At 43.4% G+C, this 10,652-nt stretch overlaps 1 protein-coding gene across 2 annotated transcripts in view; it reads left to right on the forward strand.

Moving 5' to 3' along the window:
• Nucleotides 1-10,373, forward strand: part of zmynd19 (zinc finger, MYND-type containing 19) — a 35,523-nt gene extending 25,150 nt beyond the window's left edge. The window contains exons 4-6 of one of the 2 annotated variants that reach the window (XM_079735286.1): nt 5,950-6,090; nt 6,557-6,737; nt 8,439-10,373. In XM_079735286.1, the coding sequence (XP_079591412.1) occupies nt 5,950-6,090; nt 6,557-6,737; nt 8,439-8,582 (466 nt within the window). In that variant the 3' untranslated portion in view covers nt 8,583-10,373. Of the gene's footprint in view, nt 1-5,949; nt 6,091-6,556 lie in introns of both variants that reach the window. The other variant, XM_079735285.1, reaches the window with a different exon arrangement.
• The last annotated feature ends 279 nt before the right edge of the window (nt 10,374-10,652 follow it).

The raw sequence follows: 10,652 nt of genomic DNA on the forward strand, positions 1-10,652 counted from the left end.
AGAAAACTAAACATCTATTCATTCATAAAAGAACCCTTCATGCACTCCTTGCGCCAACTCCATACATTACAGGTCAGGCCAGTATAATTAGTTTGGTCATCATACAAATACCTGGGGCCTCATTTATCAACCGTGCGTAGAAAAGGATCTAAATTCTCTTAATATTGAAAATTTGGATGTGCTTAGGTAAAATAAATCTGTATTTATCAAACGTGCGTAAGGCAATCGTACGCACATTAGTAAGTAATGAATCTTGATAAATCCCACCTGTTAAGTACCATGCACGTTCATGCTCAGACCATTTGCATTCAGAAACACCTCAAATTAACCATATATGGTAACCCAGAAATACGCACCCGGATAAGCAGTTTGAAGAGGAGGATGAGGTCACAAAGCATCCCTTTATTAACCATGTGAATGTGTTTTTCCCCTCACCACTATTATGGCAAAGAGAGCGAAGAAAATTAACTTTTCAACACAAAAACGGAAACGCTCATAAAAGAGGTTGAATTAAACCAAAAGTTACTTTTGGCTAACTTGGTCCAGGAGGCATTACAAATAAAAGAAAGCTTGCTGCATGGGAAAAAGTGACTGATGCAGTTAATTCAGTTGGGTCGGGACTCACAGCCCACAGACCTGAGTCGTCTGCAACTCGCCAAGCAGATCTGCGCGATCTTTGAAAACGCACTCCCTGCGGAGAACAGTTTGCCAAGTCTTCCAATAACGCAAGATAAGCCATTGCACTACATTTAAAACCTTTTTCATAGCTGTCTTTTATATGTATATAGTTTGACACCAATTTGTCTGACACTTTTAAATGCTTTGCTTTTTGCTTGTAATATCGCTATTCTACCACTAGATTCGTTCCATATGCCAGGGCATAGCCGTGCTTATATTTGCACGCATTCATAAGTATAAGTACATCTCACCAAAACTGACAGCTGTCTACTGAAAACTTCTTTCTCAAATGCTGCATGAGTTTGTTGTTGCAGGTGACATAAAGAGGTCAGCCGGTGGCTCTATTACCCCTAGTTGAAATGGGTACAGCGCCACCTGTCGTACCAGGGTATGACATGCTTCGGCCAATGAATCGATGTTCCCAATGCTATGTATAATCGGACAATTGCAGTGGTCCAATTGAGTATAGTCAAACTATGGCTTTAATCAGATTTAAAGGGGACATATCATGCCAACAGGTGTGAGTGTTATTAGCCATTACAAGCAGTTTTCAAAATGTGCACAATTGAGACATCACAGGTGGGCGTGTCCACCTAGATGTGTGACGGATAGATGAGCAACGTTTGCTACAGTCCACTGGGTAGGCTGGTTGACAGATCCATCCAGCACACATCTAGGTGGACACGCCTACCTGTGATGTCACAATGCTGCACATTTTCAAACCTGCTTGTAATGGCTAATCACACTCACACCTGGTGGTATGATATGTCCGCTTTAAGCTGTGCATTATGTAAACATACTGAGCGTTACCTCTCATCCAGTGGAATAGGAACCCTAAAACAGTCTTTATTGGGGTTTGGGTTTATCCACTTTCTGGCTCCACCGGACAGCAGTAGACAGAGTTGCACTGGGTATAGCAGCGGAGGTTTCAGTCCCCGTCTCAAAAGCTCTGCCATGACGTCCCAGTACTCTACTTGCTGGCTCTGAACTAGCAGGTCTCTAATCCTCCACAATCCGAATCGGCTTGCCGCAAAACTCAAGCTGCCCTCTCCGTCGTGCCTCTCTGATGAGAAGACCCTTCGTCTGGTACCGAGGCAGGCGGAGAATGACTGGCCGCGGTCTCTGGCCGGATGCCGGTTTAGCATTATGGGAGCCATGAGATCTGTCGACTACTGGGGGAGATGGCAATGTCTCGGTCCCAAAAACCTCCCACACCAAACACGGAAAATAAACAGTTGGGCTCCCGTTTCAGTGGATTCAGGCAAACCGTATAAACACGTATGTTTTGTCACCAGATTCGGCCCTCCAAGTCGACCACTTTAGCTATTAGCTTCGTGTTGTCACCCTGCAGATGGGTGGACATTTTCTCAAGGTCACCGACAAGCTGAGTCAGATCCTCCACAGAAGGCTCCAGCGACTAGACGCGTTGATCATGGTCATCCACTGTCAGTTTCATTTGGTCAGACTTTGAGTCGAGCTGACCAAATGACTAAACTCGGCAGTAAGTGTCTCTCAGTGCTGCTCGAGTAGCGTGGTTATAGCCTCCAAGCTGACTTTAGTATCCTCCTTTTTGTTTGAGTTATTACCTTTTTGAAGCCATTTAGGGACGGCTGAACTTCTCTAAAGATATAAGACGAATACGAAAAAACTGCAGCCGTTAAAGTTGGATGGTGGAATGTTGTAAAAATGTAATTTACTGGAGATCTCACTTGCATCTACTCCAACTTACTCTCAAACCAGAAGCCTTTGAATCTTTTAAAATTAACCCGGAGTGTTCTAGAATATTTACACAACACGGCCAAAAGCTGTGTGCGCCTCGCCATCCACTGTAAACAAGAGCGCATGGTACTGTGGCCGCAAGCTGCTCAGGGCCACACCCCCACCCTCCACCTTGACCCGCCTCTAAAAAATGGCACGTTTTTGGAAAGCTCATTGTGGGACTGGCTCGTAGTGGCTGTAATTCTGCATCAAGGCTGAATTTCTTGAACGTTTTCAAGTACTGTATTAGGGGCCCACTATCACCTATAAAGGCATCCATAAAGTAGCATGCCATGGGACCTTTAAATAAATTGTACAATTATTTATTTTTTCGACCCTACTACTTTTTCCTCAAGAACAAACTGAACAAACTATTCAGGCCCCCCCTCCTATATCAAAAAGCTCTATACACTTAAAACGGGCTCCCACAGTAATATACTCCAGTTTTTTGTTATCATGGTTTCCGCCATCTTCAATTGTGCATTTCTTTGCATGCTCTTGAATAGTACAGAACCTAAAACAGTGGTGCGAACCGTGAATTCTGTGAACTGTTTCATCCCTAATGGATACTAAAACCTACTCTAAACAGCTAGACACAGAACTTGACTAAAGACTGGGGCCATCTCCCATAATGTAGAAAGATAAATGTGTGCGTGTGTGTGTCCTCTATTCAGCCAGGTGCATGTTTTAATGAGATCAATCGCCATAAACAAACGCATGTAATCATTTTTCATCTGGCCTCTGGCATGTTTATTTAGAATATCCAATCCCAATATGAGAGCCTTGTGCACGACAAGCATTTTGTTTTGGATTAAACAGCTGTGAAAATAACTGATAGACACAGAAACATCACTATTTGATAGGGCTGCTCAATTATGGTAAAAATGATAATCCCGATTATTTTGATCGATATCGTAATCACGATTATTAAAGACGATTATTATTATTATTTTTTTATTGTGAACAAGCATTTATTGAACTTTTAACACTGGTATTTATTTTTACACCATAAGTTTGAACTGAAAAACAAGGAAAATGCAAATAAATAAGAGAAAAATATATTAATAAAATGAATTAAATAATATGTAAAAATGCCAGCTCCCTCTTTTTCTTCCAACTGTAGGAGAAGGAGCTGACCACTTTTTTGCAGACCCCCATCGCACGGCCAATCCTGTTGTCCTTCATTGCATTCTCTAAAATTACAATAAATATAAAAATGTATCATTATCAGCATCATAATCTTCCATCAGTGTATCAATAGGCTGGGAAATAGGAATTATTATTAGGAATTAAATACATTATCGTGTGTGTGATGGATCGATAGATAATAGAGTAATTCACATGATATATTCTGCATTATTTGTTATTTAACAAATTGCATCGCAAAATCAGGAGAAGTAAACCTACTACTCACCTATGGCCAAGTGGAGTCTCTGCCCAAAGCACTGCAGCCTCATCCAGCCATTTAGTTCAGCTGCCAGCTTTATGTTTGAGGCATTGTCTGTTGTGATACAGACTTGTCTTTCCTCGGTCGAGTCCCATGCAGCCATCGCTTGCCTCAGGCCCTCGGCTATATTTAGCCCTGTGTGGTCTTCGGGAAAAAATGCAGTTTGGAGACAATTCGTCTTCATGGTGAAATTAGCGTCAATGTAATGTAGCGTGGGGCTTTTATATGGCGCCATGGTGCGACTCGACCATAGGTCCGTTGTGGTGGTAAAATATAATGCTGTTGACACTTCTCTTGCAACTTTTCCGCGACATTTGTCATAAATTCTGCTGAAATGGTGACGTGATGGTAAAACATACTGCTTGTCCAATGTATTTATCAGTTTATTGAACCCCGGGTCGCTAATGGTGTTGATAGGGCACATGTCTTTGGCAATCATGTATGCGATTGCATCCGTTATTTCCGTTATTAGGCCTGCGGGAGCTGGGTGGATATGGGGTGGCATTGTAGAGCGTCTCCTTAATTGAGGACTGTGTTGCGGTAGCAGGAGTCGAGGACCTTTTCATTTTTCCCTTCATTGCTTGGTCATGTATTACTGTGTGCGGACTTTTAAGTGGTTAAATAGATCCAGATAGATCCAAATAGATCCAGATAGAGGTCGTATTCGCTTGAGGAGCAGACACGGTCGCGTGACATATCTTGCACAATATCTTCATTTGTTCAGAGTCAGACTGCTCAAAACCGAAGTGTTTCGACACCACAGAATTTGTTTTACCTTTCTTCCCGACCAAAGGCTGCATTTATGCCATCTTCACCGTCTTCTTCTAAATGTTTTGCAAGCGCAAGTTTTCAGGCGGGGGCGGGGCGCAGCGGAATGCACGTGGAGGAAAAAAGGGTTCGCTCGATTTACCAGACAAGACACGGCGGGCAAAATAATCATTTTGTTACGATTATCTTGTTTTAATGATCGAGGGAAGCCAAAATCGTAATCGAAATTCAATTAATCTCCCAGCCCTATGTGATGAATTAATTAGAAAGTTTAGGCAAAAAAAAGCCTTTTTTGGGTTGTTTTTTGCAGTTTTTGTTCCTTGCTGTTTACATTGCCTAATGAATTACAATTACAATTAGGGCATTTAGCAGACGTTTATCCAAAGCGACTTACATCTGTTAATACACACATTGACACACCGACGGCATATTCAACCATGCAAGGCAGCCAGCTCATCAGGACCAGTTAGGGTTAAGTGTCTTGCTCAGGGACACGTCAACACTCAGCTCAGGAGGAGCTGGGAATTGAACTAACAACCTTTCGGCTACAAGGCAACTGGTCTACCTCCTGAGCTAAGCCGACCCTTAATGAATAGTTGCATTGTTATCTTGTGCTATCTTGTGACTAATTGGGTTATACGTGATCGTGTTAGCACAATCCATATCATACAGATTATTCTAGAAGTGTATTTTGAAACCATACTGCAGGAAACAAGGCACATATGGCACGTTTCCACTGGCAGGTGCGGTTAGGCGCAGCTCAGTTACGGCAGCTACGTAAGCATTGTGACCTCATAGCAGCCTGACACAGTGAAGCCTGCTAATAAATCCAATGAAAAAGAAGAAAGCAACACATTAAACAAAGAGAATAAATGTAGGACGTCCCAGAAGGACGGCAAACTTTTGTGCGACATTTTCTTACATAAACGAAGCCTTCGCCGTTGTCCAGAAATACCATGCGGTTACTGTGTTTGTTTGTTATTATCTGCCTGTCGCACGGAAGTGACGACTCTGTCTACCAATCAACGGACGGCGTGTGTAGCTCGAATTTGTTGGTACCCTTTTAGACCACTCGTTAGCCCAAAGGAGGAGCACCGATTTATACTGAAAGGCAGGAGGGGGAAATATGTCACAATAGTTTTCATGGTACTGAGCACCTGACGTGTAATAAAGGATGGGGCCGCACACACTAATAGTTGTGGGAGCACAATTCTGTTTAAAATAAACATCCACCACCATAACATGATGTTGCAGTCTCAACATCAGTTTGATCTTATCTATATTGGACGTGTCCACAGGGAGAAACACAGAGGAGGCATCGCCCCCAGTTTCCAAGTGGTCCACATCAATTCGGTCACTGTGGACAATCGCCTTGACAACCTGCGCCTGGTGCCGGCGGGATGGAGCCCTAAGCCAGAGGAGCTCTCCAGCAAGCAAAGGTATTCTCTCACAGTCTGGTGTTCTAGGCCTCTTCTGTTACTGGCTACACATGCCATGTCTCAGATTGGTCTCATTCTGTATGCTTCTATATGTACTGAGGTCCTTAAGGGTACTTTATTCAATGCTTTATATGCAGGCCTTGAGCACACCAGTTTTGGCTTTACACGCGGTGGTTAAAAGAAGGATAAAGAAAAGTCTTCAATGTTACTCATCAATAGTCATATAGCCAGGTCAAACGGCTAGACTGCATCATTTATTTATGTAAAGTTGAGATGGCCCTTTTCAATGGAGCTCTTATTTCTTGGAATATCGATATGCTGGGATAAGTGTATTAGTTTCTGCTCCCCACGGGTCTTGGCGTAAGCGCTGACCTAATGATGAATAATGTGACGTATGTATCACCTGTGGCCAAATATATTTTTAAAGTCTCTTGGGTGATTCGGTCCTCTTGTTCTGTGGTGTCAGGGAGCAGTCTCTGTACTGGCTGGCCATCCAGCAGGTGCCTGCGGACCCGGTCGAGGAGCAGTACCTGGAGCTGAGCCGGACCCGCTACTACAACGCCAACGGGGAGCTGGTGGAGGAGGAGGAGTGCTCCTGTACCTACTACGAGTGTCACTACCCGCCCTGCTCACTCATCGAGAGGAGGGTACTTCTGCTCTCTCCCACTGGCTTCTTCCAGAAAGAACAAATCCATTGTTTTAGGATTTGTTTTGGATTGTCACATTTGGTGTTGATTGGGCTGCTAAAATTGTTACCAGCTTCACATAATTTAAATCAACTGAGCTGTGGAAAGCTTTTTATTTGCAGTAGCTTGACATACACTTATTAGGGGGGCATTTCGCGTTTGCTCATTTCAAAGTGGACCAGCCCACCAGGAAACCTCCATATATTCCCGATCTCCAGCCCCTGCTGTAGAGCGAATTCAAATCGCCGGTAGAACGGGCTGGGGGTACCCAGTCTAACACCGTAATCTATCTAAACTATAACCGCATTTCACATTAATCGCATCGTTTGCTGCGTTAGCAACGTTGTCTATGCTGACTTAGCGGGATGTTCATTATCAATAAGGTTGAGTTCATAAGGCTAACATTATCTTTTCTGAGTCAACAATAATTTTGTGCAGGTATGTTGAGCACAGTATATCATACTAGACATTGGTAAACTCCAGATGTCGCCGACCGTCTTCACTGTGCCAAATATCCCGCTGCTTCGGGTTTTCCTTTGTAGGAGCGGGCGACTCCGCTGTCAGTGTGTGTGCATGTATCAGTGATACGCGGGTTGATCCAATAAGTGGTAGTGTACCCGTGCACCATTGGCATGTATGCGTGGTTGTCTCTGTGTGCGTGTGCGTACGTGAATGACAGGGAGAAAGAGTGCTATGCGGAGATGAATGAACAGAACGATATTTATGTTTCAAAATAGCGTAATAAATAAATAATTGCAGAATCAATTTGTGGCACTCGGTGTTGATTCTGTGGCGCTGCGCCACACATTGGTCTATGCATGGGAAACACTGAGTTTTCAGAATTCAGTTTTTTGCGATTTGTGCTAATTTTATCATCAGAGATACTTTAGTGAATAAAACGTCAATAAAGATATATAACGGTACATTTTTATTGATGCACACAACATTGCAATAATTGGGACGATAATGAACGAGAATGAGGCAGACAGTTGCCGACAGCATCGTGAAATTTCACGATAATAGCTCGCAGTTTTGGAATAATATTTATGCGGACAGCTCAGAATTGACTGTTCAGAATGCTCTTCAGTAGTTGTCTGTTCAAACACTCGGGCCAGTGAGTTTTTTTGGAGGCAGCTCTCATTTTCGTGCAACGTTTGTAACGTTTGTTTTGAGGACTTGGCCATCTCAGATGGCATCTTTGACATGTTTCTCAAAGTAGTTGTGAGTTGACGACCCCCCTCTCAAAACACCGCGATCGAAAACTGCATCATGTATTTATGCCTACTTGTCATGTAATTGTACATGTAATTGCACAATTATAAAATTATTAAGGTTACTAAAATAATCAGGCCAACTTTTGATATTTTTTCTTTATAAATTTCTGCCAAATTATGAAAGATATAGCAAATTCTGCGATATTCCACGTTTTACAGTCGATCCCACTTTTATTACCAGATACCGTGATTCCGTCTGATTTCCGCATCGCGAAAAACATAGGGCCCTAGATCTCCATTAGAACCCTGAGTATTGGATATCCTCAATGTTCACCTAGGATCACACATCATGGGATTGATAGATATGTATTAGCAATAGCAACGTCTAAGCATGTGAATTCCTCCCACCTGTCCCTCTCTGATCACCCTGTGTGTTGTGTCCCCACAGCTGCGGGAGTTCAACATCTGTGGCCGCTGCCAGGTGGCGCGGTACTGCGGCTCCCAGTGCCAGCAGCGAGACTGGCCGGCCCACAAGAAGCAGTGCCGCGAGCGCAAGCGTGCGCTGGCGCTGGAGTCGGAGCCGGAGCGGTGATGCCCCTCCCCTCCCTCCTCTGCACTGGAGACGCAGGGGGGGGGGCGGTGTTAAGACATTGTGGAGAAGCCGACAGCAGGCGAGTGGGGGTGGATGGGTTGGGGACACAAAGTGCAAAACGGATAAATATCTGCTGACGGGAGACTTAGGACGAGGACAATGTTGGTGTCTGCTTGCGACTGGAAAGGAAATGGAGAAGAATTAAGTGTGTGTGTGTGTGTGTGTGTGTGTCTGTGTGTGTGTGTGTGTGTTTGTGTGTGTGTGGGTGTGTGTGTGCCTCCTTGGACCACAGTCGACTACAGATTTCCAAAGAAACTCTGAGGAGCAGGCTCAGAAGGCTACAAGTGCTGGTTACGGACAGGTCTCTTTCACATGGCCACCATCCAACCCCAGATCAATCCTCCTGACCACATCCAATATGGCTGTCATGCTTCTCTAAAACCAGCTGCCACCACATGCCACAGATGGACTCCACTGATTGAATATAACACTACCAGTATTGAGTAGGTGTACGTATGCGTGTGTAATGCCATTATGGACTGAAGGATATTTGAAGAAGTGGGCTGGGTGTTTATGTATGGTTTGTTCTTTTTGCAAAAGGGGCCATATTATGGATTTTCAGTTTCATAAGTTAACTATTTGGTCCTATTCCTAATCATAAATATTGTGGGTGGATGTTTTAGTTGGGGAGGGAGGGCTTGGGGGAAGTTCATTTAATGTGTTCTTTGTTGAACCAGCCGCCAAATAAAGGCTTTACACTTCATCTTCAAGAGATGTGGCCTCTGGGTTTGGTTTTTAAAAGGCTCAAAGGAGAAATGTGATGTCGTACTGTACTGTTGAATAGACGAGAGCCAACTCCATGCCCCCTGCTAGTTCATTGACTTGCTATTGGGAGATTCATGTTTACAGCTGGTCCTGATCTTCATTGGCACTCCTTCATGGTTGAACTGCATCAACTACAAAATAGTCTGAAATTGTACAGGTTTGTATGAGGTTTCTTGAATGGGTTTGCTTGACTTGAATTGACATCCAGGGTCTTTGTTGTGATCCAGTGGCTCTTGGAGGTGCATTCATTGAAGCAGCTCATACCTTCACTTTGCGGTCACTAAATTCAACATATGATATCTGTGCAGAAGAAACACTTTGAAACCCTAATTTATGTTTCGCAGGGTGTGCTAATTTCTACAATCCATGCTTTCAGTTTTATCATGAAAAAAAATCCCATATTGCACGAAAGGTCACTTGAACTTCCACTCGTATTGTAACAATGGGTGAGAAAGTCAATGTTTTGTTATCATTTCCTTTATAAGAATGTATGAGAACTGAAGTGATCCTACAGTCCAGTTTCATATTTAGCCCTTTTTGACATCACAAATGGTCAGGTAGGATCATTCCAAGATCACAAACTCATCTTCAAGTGCTGAATCGACTCCCAAGTGTTAATGGGCCTTTTTTTTCTTTTTTTTTATGCTTCCCAGCCTGGTCCCAGATTCTGTTTACACTGCATTTGACGTTATGCAGAACCTTTTCATTTGTCCTATTACGTGTCTTGGGTTGTGTCTGATACTTGCATACAACCATGTACCATTATGTTTTGGTTGTCATATGTGAACACTGCTTAATGTTAAAGAATTGTTCTTGGTGTGGATGAGGGGTAATTGGTTGATTAGAGAATCTTTATTGTTTTAACTAAGCACTAATCAGAAGAGTAACAGTACGTGAAAGGAATTATGGTGGGGAATAGCGCATCATTTGTTCACTGTAAAATGCTCAAATAAAAAAGTAAAGTTTGATTTGTGTTAAGTGCTGTCACTAAATTGAACCCGATGTTAATAGACTTATTCCACAGAGGCGTCGAAGGACACGCGTCCCACTATCTATGGGTCTGCACGTTCTATTTTCCAGGGGGCTTAAAGGGGAACTATGCAACTTTGGCCACCTCTTCGCTGTTTTTTTGGTTTGCGCTCGCATTGAGCTCCCCCTACAGCTTCGGAGGAGATATTTTACAACACTGCCGTAACAACTCGTTGACGACCCTTCCCCATCCACTTCTACGCTACCAATGTGCAT

Source organism: Pollachius pollachius (genome assembly GCF_949987615.1).
Source record: "Pollachius pollachius genome assembly, chromosome: 4".
Taxonomy (NCBI): domain Eukaryota; kingdom Metazoa; phylum Chordata; class Actinopteri; order Gadiformes; family Gadidae; genus Pollachius; species Pollachius pollachius.